Genomic DNA, 27667 nt, shown 5'->3' on the forward strand with positions numbered 1-27667 from the left:
GGAGGAGAGGGACACCAGAATCGACCTCTCAGGGAATGCACAGCTGCTCAGCCCAACCGAGGCAGGAAGAGCTGTACTTACCATTCTGGATGAGCTGGGGACATCCCATCACAGGCCCACTCTCCGATCAGTTTGGGGTGGCTGCTGGCCACGGCACACTGTCATGCAGTCATCAGTAGCCCGGTCATATGTGTGCCCCGGAGCATTGCGTTCACCGGCCGCCCCTGGAGCCTGAGGGGCATGTCGTGGCCAGCCCAGCGCGGAGCTCTGGTCTGCACACGCTCGCTGGCCAGGCTGGGCAGACTACAAGGATAAGGGTATCCTGCCTGTCACCCAGCCGGCTGTTGATAGCAGATCACAGGATCTTCATCTTGCGCAAAAGCCAAACTTCTGTAGAAAAAAATCCCCGGACCGATGGTCCCGCAGGGTTTCTAGGTCCATCTCCTTCACTAGACAGAAAAAAAAAACAGAGGCTGCAGGATGCAGGCTGCGGGGTTGTTACTGAAGGGACCGCCCCTTGGGCAGAACTATAAAGTTCTGTTTTTTGTGCATGTTAACATGTTCTGCGTAGTCCTCTCCTGAAGGTGGCATAACAACCCAATGGTCTAAAGTAAAGGACCTGTGTCAGTCAGTGAACGTAAGAGAAATGTCTTTTTTCTAACCAGAGGGCATTTTTCTAGTACAGACTGGGCATCTTCCTAGAAGCATCTGTCTTGCTTTCTTTGGTCTCTCGATTTCTGTCCTGGAAATAAGCAACATACAAAACAAGCCATGGTAACTTCAACTGAAGAAGTACAAACTGAATGGAACGAAAACATCTAGGTGGATAGCAAAAAAATTCCTGCCTTAGAATTTTTAACATAAACACCCACCACCAGGACCTGTGATGCTATATGTGACTCAACCCTCAACTAGAGGGATGTTACACTAATGCATCTACAAAAAGGCCCACACAATCCCCCAGTGCCCCACCACAGGAGGGTAACAAGATAGGAGCTCCCTAGCCCCCTTTTCTTACCTTAGGACCGAAGTCAAGTGATGGTGCCTTCAGATCTGCATCCGCAGTCCCCTGCTCTTCCATGTCCACCATCCAGGAAGCAACCCAAAACCATCTTCTGCCAGTGCCCTTCATTTATACTGGCATGGAGGATCCGGACGGTGCTGTGTATCTGGCACTGTCCCTGTGGATAGTGTGCCTGCCTTCCTCTCCTTGGTACAGGTTTGGTTTTCTCCTGCAGGTGTACCAAGATGGCCGACACATGACTTCCGGTGACTGCATCACTTCCTGCCTGTGTATCCGCCCGCGCCAGAGAGAAGGATTCGGCCACACAAGGGTGCCAGCATGGAGACAGGCTTACCAAGCTCCCCACGCTCCAATATCGGCAGGAATGACCCGGGAGAAGCAGGCTACCCCCTGCTATGAGAGACCAGCTTGCTGTCGGCACACTACCACCAGGAAAGCACTCATCTGAGCACACATCCTGCTGCACCAAGAAGGCACCTTACACTGACAGTACAACCAACAGGAAAATGAGAGAGGGTCCCTTCTTACACATCCATGAGTCCCTAGCGGAGGGGCCCAGGATGACCCAAACCAACCAGCTCCACAGAAGCACTGCCCCGTTAGAGGGACCTGGCCACCGGGAGGCCGCTGCTACCTAGAATATAGGCCAGACAAAATAACAAACAACTTGCTTGAAGTTCCGGTCTGATCAGAGGAAACACATAATACTGAGGGGCCATGGCCTATGGGCAATCTTTTATAATGTGGATCATGTGTTTTCTGTACTAGGTGGGAGGAGCCTCTCTCTCTGTAAGCCGTCCTGGAAGATGACTGGGAAAAAAATAGTCCTTTATAGTACAAAAACAGCAGATAATCACTACTATAAGGGATTCATTTATACTGTAAAATAGTGAAAGTAATATATATCTGATATCATAAATAATAAGTGATTTTAATAATGCTTAAAGTGAAACAATAAAACTGAAATATTCCTTTAAATATCGTGCCTGGGGGGTGTCTATAGTATTCCTGTAAAGTGCCGCATTTTTCCCCATGTTTAGAACAGTACCACAGGAAAATTACATTTCTAAAGGAAAAAAAGTAATTTAGCACTGCTTTGCGCTGTAATGTATTGTTGGGTCCCGGCAATATAGATGAAAATCATTGAGAAAAATGGCATGGGTTCCCCCCCCCACCCCATTACCAGGCTCTTTGGGTCCGGCATGGATATTAAGGGGAATCCCACACTCAAAATTTTAAAAAAATGGCATGGGGGGCACTATATACTCTGAACAGAAGTATATATACTATATGGCCTGCCCTATATACTCTGCAGAAAATTGGGCCTTAGGTGTTGGTGGTACCAGAACACTGTAAGCCCGCACAGATACTCTTGTTGGGCACAGGAACGTGCCCTGCTGTGAAATATTAGATCAAAAATTTTAATTACATGCCCCTGTTAAACAGGGGCATACAATTGGGCCTTTGGTGGTAGTGGTGCCCTAAACCAAAAATATTGTTGGAAGCTAGCATCATCAAGATTGAGGAGGAATAGGATAGTCACACCCAGTTACATCAGCATCAGGTGCTTGATAGCTGCTGATCCAAGACTAATTAATTTTTATGAATGTGAGCCTATCAACGGAGTCTGTGGACAGGCACACTCTATGATCCATTACAAACCCTCCAGCAGCACTGAATGGGTGTTCAGAAAGAACGCTGGATGCAAGACAGGCCAGTAGATCAATTGCATAACAAGCAACTTCTGGCCAGTGGTTCATCCTCAAGAACCAGTAACCCAGTGGATGGTCTGTTGGAAATGTCTCCAAGTCTGCTCTCGCCCCTAGATATTCCTGCACCATGTAATGCAGACGCTGGCGATGGTTGTTTGAACCAATCAGACCTTGGCGCTGAGGACTGAAAAATTGTCTAAAGGCATCAGTCAGCCGGCCACCTTCTGCACTGCTCTTCCTCTGACTGAACGAAGCCTCAGCAACATGTTGTCCAGCACCAGGAAATTGTAACCTCCCAGGGTCTGGAAACACATTGCATAAACCTTTCTTCAAGGCCTCCTGAAGATTTTTCATCCTCTGCGAAGGCAGAATGAGTTCTGCAACCTTACCCTTGTAACGTAGATCAAGAAGTGTTGCCAGCAAGTAATGATCCCTCTCCTTGATACCATGAATCCTATGGTCCTTTCGCAGGCTTTGCAGAATCAGGGAGGCCATGCAGCATAAGTTTGCAGAGGCATTTAATTCTGAGTTCTCTGTGTCACTAAGGATCACATGATCCGTAACAACTTCCACCCAGCCACTTACAAACCCTTGTGTTTCTGGGGGCTGAAAACCATCTCTTGAAGGCGCTGCTGAGTGTTATCCTCCATGTCCATGCTAACACAATCCACCTCTTCTCCCTGTGTGTTTGGCGGGCCCACAGGAATACTATCTTGATAAAGGGGTCCATTATTCCACGAAGCGTGTGCTCCAACAGGAAGACACGAGGGACGGTATCACTGATGTATGCATTGTCGCTGCTCACCAACCTCATGGCCTCCTCAAATGGTGACAGGACAGTGCATGCATCCTTGATCAGTAGCCATTGGCGTGGCGAAAAGAAGCCAAGCTCCCCTGACCATGTCCTGGTGCCATACTCATTGATGGCCCTCTGCTGCGTGTGCAGCCACTACAGCATTGCCAAGTTAAATTCCACCTGGTGGGCATGTCACAAATGAAGTGTTTGGTGGTCAGGTTGCATTCCCTTTGAATGTCAGCCAACACTGGCATTGTATGACTGGCGAAAATGACCACAGACTTTTCTGGCCTGCCTCAGGAGACAGAATCTCTGCCCCAGTGTGGCTCCTGTCCCCTAAGCAGACCAACTCAGGCACCGCATGGCATGTTTTTGCCTGAGTGCTTGTGTAGCACCTTGAAAGCTTACGGTTCAGAGGCCAAATCTGCAGAAGAGGCCATAGAGGAAGAAGAGGAGGAGGTGGTGGAGGAGAAAGCTGTGGCAAAATCACCACTGGCATTTTGGTGGCAGAACAAGCTTCAACAATACTGAACCCTGTCCTGCATCCTTCCCAGCTGCCAGCAGTTACCCAGTGCACCATGAAGGAAAGGTAACGTCCCTGGCGATGCTTGCTAAACCACAAGTCAGTGGTAATATGCACCTTACTGCTGACCGCCCTGTCCAACGAGGCCAAAACATTTCTTTCCACATGTCGGTAGAGAGCAGGAATGGCCTTTCATGAAAAGAAAGACCAAGTTAGACTTACCGGTAACTTGTTTTCCAGAAGTCTTTCAGGACAGCACCTGAGAGATAGCGACTCCACCCTCCTCGTTAGGAAACACCTTCTTCCTCCAGACTTTAAAGGGAGGCGCCTCCCTACCACACATCAGTTGTAGAAGAGAACCTCCGGCCCCGGCTGGAACACATAAACACATACGTTAGTCACAGCGTAGCATAATATAATACCATAGGGCGGGATGCTTGCTGTCCTGAAAGACTTCTGGAAAACAAGTTACCGGTAAGTCTAACTTGGTCTTTCCCAAGGCGTCTTTCAGGACAGCACCTGAGAGGATAACAGAGACTTACCCCTTAGGGCGGGACAACAGCTTGCAGGACCTTTCTGCCAAACGCCTGATCGCTGGCAGAAGTGAGATCCAGTCTATAATGTTTCACAAATGTGTGAAAACTCGACCATGTCGCCGCCTTGCAGATCTGCTCAGGGGTGGCACCAGCTCTCTCTGCCCACGTAGACTCCAGAGCTCTGGTTGAGTGTGCACAAATTCCTGCTGGAGGAGATAACCCTGCCTGGGAATATGCCTCTGAGATAGCTAATTTCAGCCATCTAGCTAAAGTAACTTTAGAAGCCTGAAAACCCCTTTTTTCTTCCTGAGAAGAGTACAAACAGTGAATCTGAACGCCTGAAGGACTCCGTCCTTTCTAAATAACTCAGCAGAGTCCTCCTGACGTCCAAAGTATGGAAAGAAGTCTCCTTATTTCCTTTGGGGTTAACACAAAACGTTGGCAGTACTATGTCCTGTATACGGTTCTGAACTGAAGCTACCTTCGGTAAGAATTTTGCATCTGTTCTAAGAATAACTCTATCAGAAAAAATGGAAAGATATGGTTCTTTAATTGACAGAGCATTTAGCTCACTGATCCTGCGTGCAGAGACAATGGCAATCAGAAACACGGTTTTTAATGTGAGAAACCTAAGGGAAGCCTCCACAAGAGGCTCAAAAGGCCCTTTTGTTAGAGACTGTAGGACTACCGACAAATCCCATCTAGGAAAACCCTTAACAGGAGCTGGCCTAGATCTTTTAAGAGCTCTAAAGAACCTGATCACCAGCGGATCTGAGGCCACAGATTTTTCTAAGAACACTGTCAGGGCTGCTACCTGCACCTTCAGGGTACTAACTGCCAGTCCCTTGTCTGCACCATCTTGTAAAAACTCCAAGATGGAGACAAGGCTCCCTGGCACCTGGGCGGCTGACAAACACCAAGTTTTATAACGCTTCCAGACCTTAGAATAAATGGCCCTCGTAACCCTTTTCCTACTTGCTAAAAGGGTCGAGATCAAACGGTTGGAAAACCCCTTGCTCCTAAGGAGCTGCCTTTCAGAAACCAGGCCGTGAGAGCCAGGCTGGCCACTCCTGGATGGTTCACTGGGCCCTGCAACAACAGATCGTGTCTGAGGGGCAGACGCCAACAAGGCTTGATTGCCAGGCCTAGAACTGTCAAAAACCAAGCCCTTTTTGGCCAAAAGGGCGTGATTAGAATAACTGGCACCTTCTCCCTCTGAATTTTTCTTAAAATTAACGGGATTAACTGAAATGGGGGGAAAGCATAGCAAAGACGAAATTCCCATGGATAAGCTAGCGCATCTGTGCCCAGCGAGCCATCGCGACTGTCCAGGGAAAAGAACTGGGGAACCTGGGCGTTCACCCTTGAGGCGAACAGGTCTACTTCTGGTAAACCCCATTTTCCGGCAATCATTGTGAATACCTCCGGGTTTAGAGACCATTCTGCTTCCCGAATAGCGTTTCTGCTTAGGAAGTCCGCTACCCTGTTTAGATCCCCTTTTAGGTGGACTGCTGATAGGGATAACAAATGTTTTTCCGCCCACCGAAGAATCTCCATGGCCAGTACCTGAAGCGACCTGCTTCTTGTACCCCCCTGTCTGTTTAAATAAGCCACTGCCGTGGCATTGTCTGTTAGGACCTGGACGTGATGGGACTGAAGCTCCTGAACAAACAACTCCAGAGCTAAGGCAATCGCCTTGAGCTCCCTCCAGTTTGAGGACCTTATTGTCTCCTCTTTGACCCAGGACCCCTGAGTGAACCGTGTTCCTAGATGGGCTCCCCACCCCCAGGAACTGGCGTCAGTTGTTAGTCTTTTCCCGACTGGAAAAGCCCAGACTAACCCTTCCGATAAGACATCCTGTCTTTTCCACCACCATAGGGACCTTTTTACCTGGGTTGACACTCTCACCTCTGCCTCTAGGGATGCCACTGTGTGATCCCAAGATTTTAGAAGGAAAGCCTGCAGACACCTGAAATGCATTCTTGCCCACTGGACTGCTGGCATTGCTGAAGTCAGAACCCCCAAAGCTGACATAACCTGTCTTACTGTCAGATTTTGGCTGGTCTGTAATAAAGACACTGCACCGGAAATCCTGTCCTTTTTGTTTAAAGGAAGGAAGATTTTTTGCTCCGTCGAATTTATCAGAAAACCTAAAAACCGAATCTCCTGAGATGGGTTTAGGGACGACTTTTGGAGGTTCAAAATCCAACCCAACGCCTCCAGATGGCTGCGAGCTTTGCCTAGATTGGTCTGCAATTCCTCGCTGGATGGGGCGAAAAACAGCAGATCGTCTAAATAAGGAATAACTGCGATTCCCTGAAGACGCAGTGGCGCTAAAGCTTCTGCCATTATTTTGGTAAAAATTCGGGGAGATGATGACAGGCCGAAGGGTAGGGCCCTGAACTGGAGATGATGAACCACACCCCCCAACCTCACCGCCAGCCTGAGAAACTTCTGAGACTGGGGAGAGATCGGAACATGTAGGTATGCGTCTTTTAAATCTACTGACGCCATAAAACATCCTGGCGTCAACAGATTTCTGACCGAAAAAATTGAGTCCATTTTGAACTTCCTGTACCTTATGGACTCGTTTAAAGGTTTTAGGTTGAGAATCAACCGAAATTTCCCTGTCGGTTTCTTTACTAGGAAAACATGGGAATAAAACCCCTCCTGCTGTTCTTGCAGGGGTACCTGTACTACTACGCCCTGTTGCATCAGTTCCTCTAGAGAGGACTTCATGACCAGGGCCCTTACTGGGTCCCGCGGGGTGTTGGTAATCAGGAACCTTTTTGGGGGGTTGTTGACAAACTCGAGTGAGTAACCCTGCGCGAGAGTGGTCAGGATAAACTGATTTGAAGTTATCCCTGACCACTGCGGAAGAAATTCTTGTAGTCTTCCGCCCACCCGCAGAGACGAGTCATTGCGATTTTTCGGCCTGTGTAGGAGGACGGAAAAGAATTCCGCCTCTACCCTTCGGCTTCGGGGCGGACCAACTTTTCCTTCTCCCCTGCAACTTGCTGTCCTGATCCTGAGTTTTTTGAGGTCGAAAAAGACGTTTTGGTACCTGCTTTTTCTTTTTGACCGGAAAGGATCTCTTTTTATCGGCTGTCCTGTCAAGAATATTATCGAGGTCAGAGCCGAAGAGCAAGTCTCCTGAAAAGGGTAACCCACACAGCTTATTCTTTGAAGCCGAGTCACCCGGCCAGGTTTTAAGCCATAAAGCTCTTCTTGCAGCATTAGTTAGAGCTGCTGACCTGGCCGATATCTTAATTGCCTCAGCTGAGGCATCTGCAACATAGGCCACTGCCGTAATCAGGGTAGGAAAAGAATCTAAGATTTCCTGTTTAGGGGAATCTGCAGCTATATGCGACTTTAACTGGTTAATCCAGTATTCTAAATTTCTGGCTACACACGTTGTGGCCATTGCTGGTTTTAAATTGCTCATAACTGATTGCCATGATCTCTTGAGCAAAAGATCCATCCGTTTATCCATCGGATCCTTCAAAACTCCCATGTCCTCAAAGGACAGATCTGTGGACCTTGAAACCTGGGAAAAGGCGGCATCCAGTCTGGGCACCTTGTTCCATACTGCTGCAGGGTCCTCCTCGAAAGGAAAACGCCTTTTGTGGGCTTTGGAGAAAAAGGGCTTTTTCTCTGGATCCTGCCATTATTTCCTAATGGCCTCAGAGATGACCGGATGAACTGGGAATGTTCGGCCCCTAGGCTCATCCAACCCAGCATACATGCGGTCATGGAGTGATAATTCCTTTTTCTCCTCACTTAAACCAAGCGTAGCATGAATGGCTTTAAGGAGCCCATCGACCTCTTCAAGGGACAGTTTGAATTTAGAGGGGGCTACCTCAGAATCCTCCAACTCCTCTTCCGAATCTTTAACGGAAAGAGCAGTGGACTGCTTTTCCCTATCTGAAGGATCTTCAGGCAGAGATTCTAACACCGGGATTGAGAGAGACCCCTGGGAAGACTCTGAAGTGGAAGGCTGACTAGCAGCCGGGTTAGCTAGTGAGTCACGAAAATTCTGGATCGTGGCGTACAGCTCCTTCTTTACAGAGGCCACCAGATCCTCACATACAGAGGCAGATTCCTCCTTAACTAAAGAAGTAATGCAGGGACTGCATAAGGTTTTCTTCCAATTTTCTCCCAGCTTGGCCCTGCAAGAAGGACATCTTTTCTTTGGGTCAGAGCTCTTAGCCTATGAAGAAAAAGACAAAAAAGGGAAAAAAACCAGGGAACCCTTAGTGAGACCCAGTCTCAGCTTTGATAGGGATCACCACACAGGTGCACTGAGAAGAAACCAGTCAGCTTCTAGTGCCCAGACAGGCCCCTTGCCACCAGGGGGGAAAAAAGGAGAGAGAGAGCGAGACCAAACGCCAGGAAATCGAAAAAAGAAAGGCAGACTTTAACTGCTGCCTCTTACCTGGGCTTTGCTGGTGCCTGTGCCTGTCCCCACCGCTGCAGACGCTGAATCTTCCATAACAGCTGTGCAGAGATCCACTTGTGGCTAAACGCCGCCTCCGGAGTCACGCCGTGCAGCTGCACCGGACCGGAAGCGGAAATAGGCACCAGCACCTGTCCTCCCTCCTCCCCCCTGCGTCCACGCCGGAAACGACGTTTCAGCTGACCCGATGACCCGCTCTGTCACTTCCGGCGCGACCGCCGAAAAAAAATATGGCGGCGGCACACGCGCGCCGCCGCGCCTACGAACGTGCGGGCCACCGAATCTTCGGCTCTCTCTGAGCACAAGAGGGGAAGAGGAGCCCGCTTGCTACCGCTGACAAGGCGTGGGTAGGTCGGGAGGACAGCGGGTCTCAAAAGGAGGAAAAAAAGGGAAAGAAGCCTAGTCCCTCAGGAACACCTAAGAGAAACAGACTCCCTCCCAAAAGGTCTTCCCTCCGGGCCGGAGGAAACACAAAAACTGATGTGTGGTAGGGAGGCGTATCCCTTTAAAGTCTGGAGGAAGAAGGTGTTTCCTAACGAGGAGGGTGGAGTCGCTATCTCTCAGGTGCTGTCCTGAAAGACGCCTTGGGAAATGGGTGTTTTGGAACCTGCCACTGAGGTACAGCACATTCCACAAATTCACGAAAGGGGGCAGAGTCTACCAGCTGAAAAGGCGCAGTTTCAGTACTAGCAATTTGGCCAAGCTAGCATTTAGACGCTGAGCATGTGGATTGCTGGGACCAAATTTCTTTTTGCGGTTTAGCAACTGATTAGCCTGCTAAAATCAGATGGTGGTGTACAGATAGCAGATTGGCTGCAAGTACTTGGGACACCTATAGCTATACCTTCATTCCTCTCAGTGCAGGTTGTATATGACATGATGTATATTTTGTTTTGCAACACCACACTACACTGTATTGTGTACAGTGTACACCACCAGAAAAGTAGTAGCAACTGTACTAAGGCTGCACTGTATTGTGTACACCAGAAAAGTAGTAGAAACAGTACTATGGCTGCACTGTATCGTGTACTGTTTACTAGGAATGGGCTGCCTGTTTCGACTCGAACATCGTCAATTCGCTTGTTTGCTGAGTTTCGAAAACTATGGGCAGTTCGCACCAAATTCGAGCGGCGCGTCACGGCCCATAATGCACTGCGTCATTATTTTCAGAATCAATTAGTTGTTTCAGCCCAACATCTCTGAATCTCCTACCAGTTCATTTATTCATGGACCTTAGTCAGAGAGTGAGTAAACAACAAGAACTGTCTTTTATAGAAGTGACGGTGATGAGGGGATTATAGGACGAGTGTCCCCTCCCCCTCTATCACTCATTGCCATCTTCCCAACACAAGAAGTCCTGCACTTCCTTATGTAGTCCATGATTTAGTCATGAATAACAGCGGGGCTGAGCCCCACCAGAGGTCAGAGAGTGAGGATGGGGGGAGAACAACCAAGATGAAGACTGGACTGATCCTGAAGACCCCCATCATTGGGTTATTGACTCCTCCCTCATTATCACTTTCTGTTTAAGGTTCTAAAGTTTGATAATGTTATCACATTATTATCACCATGTAAAAGTCTGTGCTCCAATCACATCATCAGATATAAAATGTCTACCTGGTAGAAAATGGGTGCAAAAGAGGAAAGGCCTATGTAATGTACAACTTATTATATAAGATACAACAGTTAGGACTATATAGTATTAGAATGGTGTACAACATAGAGTATATAGGTTAGGAGTATGTAATGTACAATATAAAGTATACAGTGTAAGGGTCAGGACTCATAATATTGGTATTTAGTAATCAGTGGAAGATGAAATGTTTACATGAGACAAGTTGCAGAGGTCCCACACCACTGCCTCACATCTCCTGAGACTGCACTCAGTGACTTGGGTCTGAGACTATACAGACATATCCCTCCACCCGGCACAGCCAGCAGACAACACAACAAGTAATCCTGGGGGGATTGTTCTGTCAGAGATCTTGTCATACCCGGGTATGGGGCAGAAGACCCAAATCACATACCCCAGGTGCTTAGATCTAGTAACATCTATTTTGAAAATGAATTTTTTTTTGACAGCTGACCCCCAGAATCTCCATAAATCCAGTCTAGATCCATAACTTGTGTCGGCAGCACAGAGAAGGAAGATTATCGGAGAGAAATCCAGGAATACAGGACGGGGAACACAGCTCAGGAAAGTGACCAGGAGATTACAGGCTGATATCACCCAGCCCCCACCCTACTCTGGACCAATCAGTGAGCAGTATGGGTGGAGGAATGTATTTAGTGTTAATGACCCACCTGTGCCGATCTCTGTAAGAGTGCCGTCCTCTAGAATTAGCCTCAATATTCCATCCTCCTCCATAGACTGCTGATCATCACTCACATAAGTCTCTTCTTCTTTCACCTCAAGTTTAGAATCTCTCAGGTTTCCACTCTGAATTTATATTAAAAATGACATCAATGGTAACAATGCAGATAATGTACAGATCCTAATGATACTATCAGTGATTGTCACTCATCTACCTGATGATGGTGGGGGATGGTGTGACCTTCCTGTGTGGAATCCCGGGAATACAGAGGACGGGGACATCTCTCTGGTGGGTTCCTGGTATTTGATGGCTCCATCATATCCTTGTGTCCTTCTGAAAACTCCTCCATCACTCCATACTCCTCATCCTCCTCTTTATACTCTTCTTTAACAACAATATTATCATCCCCGAAGTTTCCACTCTGAATATATAATAAAACATTCATTGTAACAATCATGCTGTGTATAAATCACAACTACCAATAATTGTCAATCATCTACCTGATGATGATGAGGGATGGTGTGATCTTCCTGTGTGGTATCCCGGGAATACAGAGGACGGGGACATCTCTCTGGTGGGTTTCTGTAGCTGGATGACTCCACCATGGTGTCCTGGTACAGATCTTTGTGTTCTTTTAGAAACTCCTCCATCACCCCATCCTCATCATCCTCCTCTTTTATCTCTTCTTTAACCTCAATTTCAGAATCTGTCAGGTTTCCACTCTGAATATATAATAAAAATGACATCAATGGTAACAATGCAGATAATGTACAGATCCTAATGATACTATCAGTGATTGTTCCTCATCTACCTGATGATGGTGGGGGATGGTGTGACCTTCCTGTGTGGAATCCCGGGAATACAGAGGACGGGGACATCTCTCTGGTGGGTTCCCATTACTGGATCCATCTGTAGGAAACACACACACTGACTGAATACATTGTTTCTATGTGTTTATCAGATGATGGGGGATCTAGGTGGAGCCTCCGTACTGCTCTCTCCTTTACAATAAAGTCTCCTCTTACCCGGTGATGTGAGGGGCGGCTGATTGTCCATCATGACGTCCTTGTAGAGATCCTTGTGTCCTTCTAAATACTCCCACTCCTCCATGGAGAAATAGACAGTGACATCCTGACACCTTATAGGAACCTGACACACACAATGATACAGTCACCATCCAGACACATCCCTTGTCTGTTACTGGATAATGTCCCAGAATTCCCAGAATCCTCCTCACCTCTCCTCCATCATCTCTCTGGTGACTTCTAGAATCTTCTTTGTATTTCTCTATTCTATCAGGGAGGGAGGTGGAGGCAATGTGATGGTCATATGATCTCCAGACTTCACAGGAGGAAAACTCTAGATCTGAACACAAAGAGCAAAATTAAATGATATTCCCAGAATCCTCCTCACCTCACCATTTTATTAAAGCCTCACTTCAGAATGAGATATAATTCACCCACACAGGACCCCAGCACTATGCATTTAAATGATTGTAGCAGGTATTCTGACATCCTTACATACAATGCAGGACCAACAGTCCCACTTTGCTAGTGAGGATACCAAGGGTCCGCCCACATCCTAAGATCATCAAAGAAAGAAAAAGAGCTGGATGGAGGGACATTGGGAGGAGGACCTGTGAGGTCAGTGTGATGTCATAGGACATACAGAGTCTGGATGGAGGGACATTGGGAGGGGGAGTTGTGAGGTCAGTGTGATGTCATAGGACATATAGACTCTGGATGGAGGGACATTGGGAGGAGGAGCTGTGAGGTCAGTATGATGTCATAGGACATTGGGTTGGAGATATTTGAAGGGCCCTCTATATGAGGCTCCTGTAGAAAGCAAATCATTGTTCCTGGGTGCGTCCTTCCTCTCCTAAGCTGAAGAGTGAACTTTGACCTTTACCATACAGAAATCTGTCAGGAATGTGTGAAAGTAAGCTCTCATGTGATCAGGTGACGTGCGGAGGAACGGAGTGTAAATAGCAGACAATTTTCTCCAGAGCTCCTAATGGTGGGGATGGATTTTGCTGAGTGCTGGTGCCAAGTTTTCACCCCCCAGGATCACTGCAGGTGTGGAGAAAAGCTGTGTAAGAGGATATGGAGGAGAGATGAGGAGCAGATCCAGGAATTAGACACGTGCGAGTAGTTTCGTACAAATTGAAAATTCGTACGAATTTCCGGAAATTCGTACGTTCGTACTAATCCGAAATACAAATTTTTATGTATATGAATTCTGTACAAAATACGAAATTTAGTTTACGAATTTCAGATCCAAATTCATAACGAACATTCGTAATTGTTATGAAAAGTTAATGAACCTAAAAGTTAAAAACCCAGGAAGTCAGCACAGCAGAGGGATGGGGGGAACCCCTCATAATGGGCACAGCGGGTGTACAGACCTGGGAACTCAGCACAGGGATGGTGGGAACCCCTCATAATGGACACAGCGGGTGTACAGACCTGGGAACTCAGCACAGGGATGGTGGGAACCCCTTATAATGGACACAGCGGGTGTACAGACCTGGGAACTCAGCACAGGGATGGTGGGAACCCCTTATAATGGACACAGCGGGTGTACAGACCTGGGAACTCAGCACAGGGATGGTGGGAACCCCTCATAATGGACACAGCGGGTGTACAGACCTGGGAACTCAGCACAGGGATGGTGGGAACCCCTCATAATGGGCACAACAGGTGTACAGACCTGGGAACTCAGCACAGGGATGGTGGGAACCCCTCATAATGGACACAGCGGGTGTACAGACCTGGGAACTCAGCACAGGGAGGGTGGGAACCCCTCATAATGGACACAGCGGGTGTACAGACCTGGGAACTCAGCACAGGGATGGTGGGAACCCCTCATAATGGGCACAGCGGGTGTACAGACCTGGGAACTCAGCACAGGGATGGTGGGAACCCTATTGGAATTTCTATGCTTACAAATTTTATACGAAATTTCGTTAACGAATTTCGGATCCAAATTCTGTTACAACAGAAACATGACTGGTGGTTTGTTCACCAAATCAGAGGAAGTCAGCACAGCACAGGGACGGTGGGAACCGCTAACAACGATAAATTCATCATAACAAACTTTCATTATTTTAACGAAAAGTTTCACGAATCTAATGAAAATTGGTATTTTTATCCAATTTGAATTTCGGACATGAATTACGAAATACAAATTAAGTTTCCTACAAAACAAAAATTTATTGACAGTGCCCATGTCTACCAGGAATCCAGATAAAGGTCAGGACAAGCAACAGACGAGCGCATCCAAGAGATGAAGCCGGGGTCACTACACAGAAAATCAATCCAAGGAAACAACAGGCAGGACGAGGAATAGCAAGAAGGAGCTCAGAGACAAATGAGAATATTGCTCAGCCAATGGGAGATGATCTCAGCATGACTTACATAATGAAGGAGATGAGGGGGAGGGGAGGAAGTCACTTATGGTGACCATAGAGACATGGAAATTCAGCTGGTTCAGCAGGGATCGGTCACATTTCCATCCATGTGTGGTCACTGCCGGATAAAAGTCACTCCATCAGCGGCTGCAGCCAATAGCTTCATCACTGATCTGTGCATTCTGAGAGCGGAGGAGCGCCCCCCATTGTCAGAATACAATAGTGCAGCGGGAGGATTCCCCCATCCCCCTCCAATGTGTGGATGGGGGAATCACTTCCGTTTTTTTCCTCTCATCCCGCTGGATGAACGATAAAACTGAACCGTGTATGGCCAGATTTGGAAGGAAGATATATTCATCATCAACTGATCCCCCTGAAGGGGTTAATCTACATATTACCTCCTCTGCCACCAGATCCAGCAGTGTCTTCACACTACGTCCTTCCAAAAGGAACTTCTTGTGTGAATCTGACATCACTTCCTGTCTTCCATAGAGACTTCCTGTCTAGGTAGAGGTGAGATCACCACCTTGTGGAGCTCAGAGGAACTGCAGCTCAAGAAACATCTTGTAGTGTGAACACGGCCTTGTGCTGTGTGTATGTACACCTTCCAACTTTTTGAGATGGGAGTGAGGGACACTTATTAGCAAATGTAGATAGGCATAGGACACACCTCCTGTCACGCCCCCTTAACCACTTAAGGACCGAGCCTCTTTCTGAGATTTGTTGTTTACAAGTTTAAAACAGTTTTTTTTTTTTGCTAGAAAATTACTTAGAACCCCCAAACATTATATATATATTTTTTCAAATACCCTAGAGAATAAAATGGTGGTCCTTGCAATACTTTCTGTCACACCGTATTTGCGCAGCGGTCTTACAAGCGCAATTTTTTAGCAAGTAAAACAGTTTTTGGAATTGAAAAAATAAGGCAAAAGTAAAGTGAGCCCAGTTTTTTTTTTTTTCTATTGTGAAAGATAATGTTACGCCGAGTAAATTGCTACCCAACATGTCACACTTCAAAATTGCGCCGACATGTGGAATGGTGACAAACTTTGACCCTTAAAAATCTCCATAGGCGACGTTTAAAAAATTCTACAGGTTGCATGTTTTGAGTTACAGAGAAGCACTAGGGCTAGAATTATTGCTTTTGCTCTGCCGATCGCGATGATACCTCACATGCATGGTTTGAATACCATTTTCATATGCCGGCACTACTCACATATGCGTTCGCTTCTGCACGCAAGCTCGTCGGATTGGGACGCGTAAAAAAATTTTTGTTCTTATTTATTTTACCTGTTATTTTTACACTGTTTAAAAAAAAAATAATGTAGTCACTGTTATTTCTATTACAAGGAATGTAAACATCCCTTGTAATAGAAACAAAGCATGACAGGACCTCTTAAATATGAGATCCGGGGTCAGAGAGACCTCACATCTCATATTTACACTAAAATTCAATAAAATAAAAAAAATTGTCATTTAAAAAAAATGGTCCTTTAAGAGCTTTGGGCGGAGGTGACGTTTTCACATCATTTCCGCCCTGCATTGTTGATGATGAATCCACCGCAGAGACCATTTTTATCTTGTAGCGGACTGCCCGCTGAAGAAGGGGATACCAGGGCTATGGCAGCTATCTGCTGCCATAACAATGATATCCCTCTTCAAACAGATGACGTAAAACTGCGGCGGGAGCTCTGAGTGTGTATGAAGAGGAGGAGCTCTGAGTGTGTATGAAGAGGAGGAGCTCTGAGTGTGTATGAAGAGGAGGAGCTCTGAGTGTGTATGAAGAGGAGGAGCTCTGAGTGTGTATGACGAGGCGGAGCTCTGAGTGTGTATGAAGAGGCGGAGCTCTGAGTGTGTATGGAGAGGAGGAGCCCTGAGTGTGCATGAAGAGGCAGAGCTCTGAGTGTGTATGGAGAGGAGGAACCCTGAGTGTGCATGAAGAGGCGGAGCTCTGAGTGTGTATGAAGAGGCGGAGCTCTGAGTGTGTATGAAGAGGTGGAGCTCTGAGTGTGTATGAAGGGGCAGAGATCTGAGTGTGTATGAAGAGGCGGAGCTCTGAGTGTGTATGGAGAGGAGGAGCCCTGAGTGTGCATGAAGAGGCGGAGCTCTGAGTGTGTATGAAGGGGCGGAGCTCTGAGTGTGTATGGAGAGGAGGAGCCCTGAGTGTGCATGAAGAGGCAGAGCTCTGAGTGTGTATGGAGAGGAGGAGCCCTGAGTGTGCATGAAGAGGTGGAGCTCTGAGTGTGTATGAAGGGGCGGAGCTCTGAGTGTGTATGAAGGGGCAGAGCTCTGAGTGTTTATGAAGAGGCAGAGCTGTGAGTGTGTATGGAGAGGAGGAGCCCTGAGTGTGCATGAAGAGGCAGAGCTCTGAGTGTGTATGGAGAGGAGGAGCCCTGAGTGTGCATGAAGAGGTGGAGCTCTGAGTGTGTATGAAGGGGCGGAGCTCTGAGTGTGTATGAAGGGGCAGAGCTCTGAGTGTTTATGAAGAGGCAGAGCTCTGAGTGTGTATGGAGAGGAGGAGCCCTGAGTGTGCATGAAGAGGCGGAGCTCTGAGTGTGTATGAAGGGGCAGAGCTCTGAGTGTGTATGAAGAGGCGGAGCTCTGAGTGTGTATGAAGAGGAGGAGCCCTGAGTGTGCATGAAGAGGCAGAGCTCTGAGTGTGTATGGAGAGGAGGAGCCCTGAGTGTGCATGAAGAGGCGGAGCTCTGAGTGTGCATGAAGAGGCGGAGCTCTGAGTGTGTATGAAGGGGCAGAGCTCTGAGTGTTTATGAAGAGGTGGAGCTCTGAGTGTGTATGGAGAGGAGGAGCCCTGAGTGTGCATGAAGAGGCGGAGCTCTGAGTGTGTATGAAGGGGCAGAGCTCTGAGTGTGTATGAAGAGGCGGAGCTCTGAGTGTGTATGGAGAGGAGGAGCTCTGAGTGTGTATGAAGAGGTGGAGCTCTGAGTGTGTATGAAGAGGAGGAGCCCTGAGTGTGCATGAAGAGGCAGAGCTCTGAGTGTGTATGGAGAGGAGGAGCTCTGAGTGTGTATGAAGGAGCAGAGCTCTGAGTGTGTATGAAGAGGCGGAGCTCTGAGTGTGTATGGAGAGGCGGAGCTCTGAGTGTGTATGAAGAGGCGGAGCTCTGAGTGTGTATGGAGAGGAGGAGCTCTGAGTGTGTATGAAGGGGCAGAGCTCTGAGTGTGTATGGAGAGGAGGAGCTCTGAGTGTGTATGAAGAGGCGGAGCTCTGAGTGTGTATGAAGGGGCAGAGCTCTGAGTGTTTATGAAGAGGCGGAGCTCTGAGTGTGTATGGAGAGGAGGAGCCCTGAGTGTGCATGAAGAGGCGGAGCTCTGAGTGTGTATGAAGGGGCAGGGATCTGAGTGTGTATGAAGAGGCGGAGCTCTGAGTGTGTATGGAGAGGAGGAGCCCTGAGTGTGCATGAAGAGGCAGAGCTCTGAGTGTGTATGGAGAGGAGGAGCCCTGAGTGTGCATGAAGAGGCGGAGCTCTGAGTGTGTATGAAGGGGTGGAGCTCTGAGTGTGTATGAAGGGGCAGAGCTCTGAGTGTTTATGAAGAGGCAGAGCTCTGAGTGTGTATGGAGAGGAGGAGCCCTGAGTGTGCATGAAGAGGCGGAGCTCTGAGTGTGTATGAAGGGGCAGAGCTCTGAGTGTGTATGAAGAGGCGGAGCTCTGAGTGTGTATGGAGAGGAGGAGCCCTGAGTGTGCATGAAGAGGCAGAGCTCTGAGTGTGTATGGAGAGGAGGAGCCCTGAGTGTGCATGAAGAGGCAGAGCTCTGAGTGTGTATGGAGAGGAGGAGCCCTGAGTGTGCATGAAGAGGCGGAGCTCTGAGTGTGTATGAAGGGGCGGAGCTCTGAGTGTGTATGAAGGGGCAGAGCTCTGAGTGTTTATGAAGAGGTGGAGCTCTGAGTGTGTATGGAGAGGAGGAGCCCTGAGTGTGCATGAAGAGGCGGAGCTCTGAGTGTGTATGAAGGGGCAGAGCTCTGAGTGTGTATGAAGAGGCGGAGCTCTGAGTGTGTATGGAGAGGAGGAGCTCTGAGTGTGTATGAAGAGGTGGAGCTCTGAGTGTGTATGAAGAGGAGGAGCCCTGAGTGTGCATGAAGAGGCAGAGCTCTGAGTGTGTATGGAGAGGAGGAGCTCTGAGTGTGTATGAAGGAGCAGAGCTCTGAGTGTGTATGAAGAGGCGGAGCTCTGAGTGTGTATGGAGAGGAGGAGCTCTGAGTGTGTATGAAGAGGCGGAGCTCTGAGTGTGTATGAAGAGGCGGAGCTCTGAGTGTGTATGGAGAGGAGGAGCTCTGAGTGTGTATGAAGGGGCAGAGCTCTGAGTGTGTATGAAGGGGCGGAGCTCTGAGTGTGTATGAAGAGGCTGAGCTCTGAGTGTGTGTGAAGAAGCGGAGCTCTGAGTGTGTGTGAAGAAGCAGAGCTCTCAGTATATGAAGAGATGGAGCCCTGAGCATGTATGAAGAGGAGGAGCTCTGAGCGTTTATGAAGAGGCGGAGCCCTGAGCGTGTATGAAGAGGTGGAGCTCTGAAGCGTGTATGAAGAGGCGGAGCCCTGAGCGTGTATGAAGAGGCGGCGCTCTGAGCGTTTATGAAGAGGCGGAGCCCTGAGCATGTATGAAAAGGCGGAGCTCTGAGTGTGTATGAAGAGGTGGGGCTCTGAGTGTGTATGAAGAGGTGGGGCTCTGAGTGTGTATGAAGAGGTGGAGCTCTGAGCGTGTATGAAGAGGAGGAGCTCTGAGCGTATATGAAAAGGCGGAGCCCTGAGCGTGTATGAAGAGGCGGAGCTCTGTGTATGAAGAGGCAGAGCTCCTGCTAGAACAGCGGTCGGAGGAGGAGGAGTCTAGGAGGGAGAAGACAGAAAGTGCAGCAGACTTGCAGGAGTGAGCGAGGAGGATCCGCTTCCTTTGCCATCGGAGGTGAGGAGAGTGTGAAGGATGTTGGTGACTCTGGTAGATGAAAAGCTGGGAGTCATATTGGTCTGGTGAGTGGGAAAGCACCCCTAAGGGGGCGCCCTCACCATCGCATGTGTAAGAGGTGGAAGAAGGCGTGGCTACACGACAGCTGGCACAGTTTGAAGCACGAGAACTTTACACCTTATCAACTTTTCACTGATTGGTGGATTGTTTTGAGCAAAATAACTTTGTTGAAGTAGATGCAAAGTGGAAGCAGTGGACTTGCAGAGAACACTATACTGAGCACAAAATATTTTATGATTACATGAATGTGCACATATTTTTAGTTTATTATAGAAGCAAATATTATAATAATAATAATAAAGAAATAGGTGCAAAGTGGAAGCAGTGGATCTGCAGGGAACAGCATCTCCAGCACAAACCATTTTATGTTGTATATGAATTTGCACATGGATCAGTTTACTTCATTTATTAAAGTGGTTGTAAACCCTTACAACCAACTTTGACCTACAGGTAAGCCTAGATTAAGGCTTACCTGTAGGTCCAAGAAATATCTCCTAAACCTACACGGTTTAGGAGATATTTGCCGAAAGACAGGCACCAGCGGCGTGCAGGCGCACTGAGAGCCCCGCTGTCAACGGCAATATGCCGCGAGTGGCGGTTCCCGTGCGCATGCGCGGGAGTGACGTCATTGCGGCTTCGCCAAATGACAGCGGCGGAGCAGCGAGACCCACAGAGAAGATGGAGGCGACAGCGGTGACTTCGCTGGCTCCTGTGTCAGCTAAGTGACACATAATGGACTACTATGCGATGTTATGCGATGCATAGTAGTCCATTATGCTTTACCTTTGCAGGGAATTAAAGAGGAAGTAAACTCATCAGTGTTTACTTCCTCTAATAAACACCATAAGATCAGTGAAGTAGGTGTAAAGTGGAAGCAGTAGATCTTCAGAGAATATTATTTGAGCCCCTAGCACTTTATATATGAATGTCTCCACATATTGTAGTGTATTTGTGATGATTTATGTGCACACACAATAGGACAGCGCTGTGACACATAATGCTCTTCTAGATGATAAAGGGAACACTTACCTTCGTTACAGCAGCAGTCCGGTATAAGTTATTTCTGTAGGTATTTGAGTTGTTACACATAGCGCGGGTTTTATTCTATTTATATTGGGGACATAATTGCCCAAATCTGGGGATCAGGAGCCATTTCCACCCTTTACTCTCGGCTGGGGCTCTTTGTATCCATATAACAGATGTTCTACATGACTAAATCTGACATCAATTTTACTGCAAAATCAAAGGGGCCAAAATGTCTCCCCCCGAGCAGTAATATATTTCTATCCCCCTTGGTGGGAGTGGAGATGACCCATCTATAAGGATACAGTACATACACACACAGCACAAGGCTGTGTTCACACTACCAGACGTTTCTGCAGTTCCTCTGATCTCCAGAAGGTGGTGATCTCACCTCTACCCAGACAAGAAGTCTCTATGGAAGACAGGAAGTTATGTCAGATACAGACAGGAAGTTCCGGGTGAGAGGTGAGTCAGGAGGAAGTAGAGAGAATACATTGATGGAAGAGCAGCAGAGGAGGTAATAAGATCTTATTTTTTATTTACACCCAGTAACCCCCCGTCATGTCCGTCCTCTTCCTCCATAGTCACTGTGATGTCTTTTATCTCCAGCAGATGATGATACACACATATATAGTGTGGAGACCTAGATTAACCCTTCAGGAGGATCAGTTGATGATGAATATATCTTCCCTCCAAATCTGGCCATACATGGTTCAGTTTTATCGTTCAGCCAGCGGGATGAGAGGAAAAAACGGAAGTGATTCCCCCATCCACACATTGGAGGGGGATGGGGGAATCCTCCCCGCTGCACTATTGTATTCTGACAATGGGGGGCGCTCCTCCGCTCTCAGAATACACAGATCAGTGATGAAGCTATTGGCTGCAGCCGCTGATGGAGTGACTTTTATCCGGCAGTGACCACACATGGATGGAAATGTGACCGATCCCTGCTGAACCAGCTGAATTTCCATGTCTCTATGGTCACCATAAGTGACTTCCTCCCCTCCCCCTCATTATGTAAGTCATGCTGAGATCATCTCCCATTGGCTGAGCAATATTCTCATTGGTCTCTGAGCTCCTTCTTGCTATTCCTCGTCCTGCCTGTTGTTTCCTTGGATTGATTTTCTGTGTAGTGACCCCGGCTTCATCTCTTGGATGCGCTCGTCTGTTGCTTGTCCTGACCTTTATCCTGATTCCTGGATCTCCTCCTCATCTCACACCCATATCCTCTTACACAGCTTTTCTCCACACCTGCAGTGATCCTGGGGGGTGGAAACTTGGCACCAGCACTCAGCAAAATCCATCCCCACCATTAGGAGCTCTGGAGAAAATTGTCTGCTATTTACACTCCGTTCCTCCGCACGTCACCTGATCACATGAGAGCTTACTTTCACACATTCCTGACAGATTTCTGTATGGTAAAGGTCAAAGTTCACTCTTCAGTTTAGGAAAGGAAGGACAAACCTAGATTCTAAAAGTCCCCAGAGAGATGATGGAGGAGAGGTGAGGAGGATTCTGGGAATTCTGGGACATTATCCAGTAACAGACAAGGGATGTGTCTGGATGGTGACTGTATCATTGTGTGTGTCAGGTTCCTATAAGGTGTCAGGATGTCACTGTCTATTTCTCCATGGAGGAGTGGGAGTATTTAGAAGGACACAAGGATCTCTACAAGGACGTCATGATGGACAATCAGCCGCCCCTCACATCACCGGGTAAGAGGAGACTTTATTGTAAAGGAGAGAGCAGTACGGAGGCTCCACCTAGATCCCCCATCATCTGATAAACACATAGAAACAATGTATTCAGTCAGTGTGTGTGTTTCCTACAGATGGATCCAGTAATGGGAACCCACCAGAGAGATGTCCCCGTCCTCTGTATTCCCGGGATTCCACACAGGAAGGTCACACCATCCCCCACCATCATCAGGTAGATGATTGACAATTATTGGTAGTTCTGATTTATACACAGCATGATTGTTACAATGAATGTTTTATTATATATTCAGAGTGGAAATCTCGGGGATGATAATATTGATGGTAAAGAAGAGTATAAAGAGGAGGATGAGGAGTATGGAGTGATGGAGGAGTTTTCAGAAGGACACAAGGATATGATGGAGTCACCTAATACCAGGAACCCACCAGAGAGATGTCCCCGTCCTCTGTATTCCCGGGATTCCACACAGGAAGATCACACCATCCCCCACTGTTACAAGGTTGGTGGGATGGAGGTTATAAAACAGATAATGTGTGGATATAGAGACAATGTGTGGATTTTCTATGTGATGTCACAATAATAAATCTTCTATCTTACAGATGATATTTTCTCTCATTCTCTTGGTTTAGAGTGGAGATCCAATCGATATAGAATTTGAGGTGAAATCAGAAGAAGAAGAGAGGTATGTGAGGGATGATCAGCAGTCTATGGAGGAGGATGGAATAACGGGGACATTTATAGAGGAGGACACTCCTACAGAGATCAGCACAGGTGGGTCATTAACACTAAATACATTCCTCCACCCTTACTGCTCACTGATTGGTCCAGAGTAGGGCGGGGGCTGGGTGATATCAGCCTGTAATCCCCTGGTCACTTTCCTGAGCTGTGTTCCCCGTCCTGTATTCCTGGATTTCTCTCAGATAATCTTCCTTTTCTGTGCTGCCGACACAATTTATGTATCTAGACTGGATTTATGGAGATTCTGGGGATCAGCTGGCAGCAAAATGTTCATTTTCACCATAGAATTTACTAGACCTAGGCACCTGGGGTATGTGCTTTGGGTCTTCTACCCTATACCTGGGTCTAGCAAGATCTCTGACAGAACAATCCCCCCCAGGATTACTTGTTCTGTTGTCTGCTGGCTGTGCCGGGTGGAGGAATATCTCTGTATAGTGTCAGACCCAAGTCACTGAGTGCAGTCTCAGGAGATGGGTAGGGATGGGCTCAGGTGTGTTCAGATCCTAGTCTCAACCCATATGAGCAATCCCGCCAGAAAGCCAAAAATGCACACTGACAATCATAGGCAGTGAGGCATTTCCCAGCCTGCAGCTGTACATACAGCTCATAATTGGCAGTGTGCAGTGACGTCTTCCCGGCGGGATTGCTCAGGTGGGTTGTTACTAAGATCCGAACACGCCTGAGCCCATCCCTAGAGATGGGAGGCAGTGGTGTGGGACCTTTGCAACTTGTCTCATATGAACATTTAATCTTCCACTGATTCCTGAATACCCATATTATGAGTCCTGACCCTTACACTATATAATTTATATTGTACATTGCATAGTCCTGACCCCTGCACTATGTACTTTGTTGTAAATTACATACATCCTGGAGTATATACTTTGTGCTGTACATTACATAGTCCTGGCCCCTGCATTATATACTCTATGTTGTACATGACTTAATTCTTATTGTATATAGTACTATATGCTGTAAAAGGAAACAAAAGGTAAATACAAATACACATTTCGAAAAGAGCCAGCTCCCTAAACTATACTCTATGCTATATGATATTAAATGGGATACAATACTAGGAAGTAGGAATACTGCTTTAAGAGCATACAAAAAAAAAAAAAAAAAGGTATTGGCATGTGTATTCAAATGGGTAATAAATATAAAAGAGCTAAGATTAAAACTGGGTTATTAAACTATAATGTAAAAATGCATACAAAAGACAAAAAAGGCTTTATTTTTAAGTCTGAGGGGTCATTGTCAGCATTCCAAGAATACAAGCATAGCAATAAGAAATGTAAGAATGCAATCAGGGCGGCTAAAATAGACCACATAAGGCACATAGCGGAAAAGAGTAAAAATAATTCCAATAAATATTATTAATACAATAACAGTAAGAAAGTGAGACCAGAACATATTGGCCTCATACAGGATAATAAAGGGAATTTGGTTACAAAAGACAAAGAGAAGGCAAAGGTTTTAAAGTCATTCTTCTCAGTTTTCATGAAGGAAAATGGGACATCTAGTGACCAGGGCTGTAATGTTAGTAAACGCGTCACAGAAAGTACCATCATGGCTAACAGAAACCAGTATCAGAAATAGACTTGAAAAACTTAACACAAATAAGTCACCAGGACCAGTTGGCTTTACAACCGAGGGTCCTTAAGGAACTCAGTCAGGTGAAAACTAGACCATTGTTCCGAATTTTTATGGACCGTTTACTGACTGGAATGGTACCAGCTGATTGGAGAAAAGCCAACATTGTACCAATATTTAAAAAAGGGTCGAGATATATTCCTGGGGCCTACAGGCCAGTTTGCCCTAACAGCAATAGCTTGTAAGTTATTGGATGATAAGTGATTATATCCAAGATTTTAGCAATAATAATGATATCATTAGTGGTAATCAGCATGGATTCATAAAGGATCATTCTTGCCAGGCCACTGTATTAACATTCTATGAATTAGTGAGCTACCATCTAGATAAAAGAAGGCCCGTAGGCCCCCTCACTCTCTGACTAAGGTCCATGAATAAAGAAATGATCTGGTAGGAGATCAGAGGACCCATTTACTAGTTACCTTGAGGGGGGAATTGTAAGATCCTCAGAGACAAAGCTGTCTGATGTGGGCGGAGTCCTGGTTTAGGGGAACCAATCAGCTCATGTCTAGTAATAATCTTTGTATTTCTATTTTAGTAGATGGACGGGAGATGAGGAAAACCTCAGAGGATTGTCTCACTTTGTCTCCAGACTGTAAAGTAGAAGATGAGGACATCACACAGTATAGTCCAGGAGAAAACCCGACTACCTCAAATGTCCATCCGGCACCACACAGTGTAGATGGACCATCGTATTCCTCTTATCCTAAGGAACCTCAGACTGTGCGGGACGGGGCCGTCCTTCCAACAGAGAAGAGCTTTTCCTGTACTGAGTGCAGGAAGTGTTTCAGTTCTCAATCCAAATTTAATGTGCATAAAATATCTCACACAGGGGAGAAGCCGTATTCTTGTCTTGAGTGTGGGAAATGTTTTTCACAGAAGTCCAATCTTTACACTCATCAGAGATCTCACACGGGACAGAAGCCATATTCCTGTCCTGAGTGTGGGAAATGTTTTTTCACAAAAGTCCAATCTTTACACACATCAGAGATCTCACACGGGGGAAAAGCCATATTCCTGTTCCGAGTGCGGGAAACGTTTTTCAGACAAGTCCAGCCTTTACAGACATCAAAGGTTTCATACAGGGGAAAAGCCGTATTCCTGTCCTGAGTGTGGGAAAAGTTTTTCAGACAAGTCCAGCCTTTACAGACATCAAAGGTTTCACACGGGAGAGAAGCCGTATTCCTGTCCTGAGTGTGGGAAATGTTTTTCAGTGAAGTCCAATCTTTACACACATCAGAGATCCCACACGGGGGAGAAGCAGTTTTCCTGTCCTGAGTGCGGGAAATGTTTTTCCCGCAAGTCTCATCTTTACACACATCAGCATTCTCACACAGAAGAGAAGCCGTATTCCTGTCCTGAGTGCGGGAAATGTTTTTCATACAAGTCTCATCTTTCCACACATCAGAGATCTCACACGGGGGAGAAGCCGTATTCTTGCCTTGAGTGTGGGAAATGTTTTTCACACAAGTCTCATCTTTACAGGCATCAGAGATCTTCACATGGAGGAGCAGCTGTATTCTTGCCCTGAGTGCAGGAAATGTTTTTCACAGAAGTCCAGTCTTTACAGACATCAGAGATATCATACGGGGAGAAGCCACTTTCCTGTCCTGAGTGAGGCAATTGTTACTCTCTGAAGTCCTGTCTTCCTGTACATCAGGGATCCCACACAACCCTTGAGGTGTATCAGTGCCTCGAGTGCGGGAAATGTCTTCTATATGAATGTTGCTGGACATCACAGCTCTCATGTGGGGAAGAAGCATACCCTGATATACACCTCAGATATACTCCATGAGGAGTATATTAATAAGGAGATCAGAGATCACCAAAGACATGGATGAAGTGTTGTACCGTGTTGTTCATTGATAGCAGGAGAAAAATAAAAATGGAGTCATTACCTTTCTGTTACACGCAGCACTGTTACTGATTGCCGACTGTTAATTAACCACAAGATGGCAGTGTTCTGCAGGTTAGATATTACTAGGGTTGCACTGATACCTTTACTAGTATCGGTGTCGATACAGAGCATTTGCATGAGTATTTGTACTCGTGCAAATATTCCGATGCTTGCCTTGATACTTGGGCAGCCACAGGGGTGATCGGTGTGGCAGTGGGGAGGATTTACAAGCACTGATCTCCCTGTATAGCTTTTCTGACAGACACTTCTCCTCCTCTCCCTCCCGTGGCTGTCAAGGAGATTGGTGCTTTTAACTGCCGACACCGCCGCACCAATCACCACTGTCTGTCCCCCTCTGTACTCCCCGTGTCTTACTCTGGGTCCCCCTGTGTCCTTCCTGGCTCTCCGGCTCCTCCTTCGGTCCACCCATGTCCTCCAGGTCCCCCTGTGTCCTTCCCAGAGTCATTACCTTTTATTGGTTAAATACATTTTTTGGCACAATAGAAGCATTAGACCGGATGGGTAACTCATGCCAGACATGCCACAAACATTGTCAGGGTTTGTTTTGTATTGCATTATAAATCATTTGGATTCTTAATGATATATGCAGAATGAACTTCTGATGCACTGATCCACCCAAAAGTACAACTTCTGCTTTAAGGCCTCCCTGGCTCCTGTTTGTGAAACTGAGCTTTTGGGGAGGAGGAGGGAGCAGGTACCCAAACTTGACAGGTACCCTGCTCCCATTTCTGTTCGGGTCACCTAGGCGACTGGAAGCAGAAGCTCTCCCCCCTGAGGTCTTCTGGGACATATGACAGGTCCTAGAAGACTTTGGGACCAGTCATGGAGCTCAGTGTCCCGCTTACGCATGGGCAGTGGGCACCCAGCTGTGAAGACA

At 47.1% G+C, this 27667-nt stretch overlaps 2 protein-coding genes across 2 annotated transcripts in view; one reads left to right on the forward strand and one right to left on the reverse strand.

The window, feature by feature from the left end:
• LOC143986899 (uncharacterized) overlaps positions 1 to 27667 on the reverse strand; it is a 549767-nt gene that overhangs the window by 176668 nt on the left and 345432 nt on the right. The window contains 3 exon segments of the mRNA XM_077485306.1: positions 11352 to 11487; positions 11577 to 11783; positions 11863 to 12084. Of these exon segments, the coding sequence (XP_077341432.1) occupies positions 11352 to 11487; positions 11577 to 11783; positions 11863 to 12084 (565 nt within the window).
• On the forward strand, positions 21238 to 26780 carry LOC143989682 (uncharacterized). The gene is given in 7 exon segments (XM_077489950.1): positions 21238 to 21285; positions 22360 to 22483; positions 22600 to 22697; positions 22777 to 22983; positions 23114 to 23255; positions 25411 to 25823; positions 25825 to 26780. Coding segments are annotated over 6 exon segments (1524 nt in total). The 5' UTR covers positions 21238 to 21285; positions 22360 to 22398; the 3' UTR covers positions 26404 to 26780.

This window comes from Lithobates pipiens, unplaced genomic scaffold (assembly GCF_037356315.1).
Source record: "Lithobates pipiens isolate NorthernLeopardFrog02 unplaced genomic scaffold, aLitPip1_a1.2 Scaffold_18, whole genome shotgun sequence".
Taxonomy (NCBI): Eukaryota; Metazoa; Chordata; class Amphibia; order Anura; family Ranidae; genus Lithobates; species Lithobates pipiens.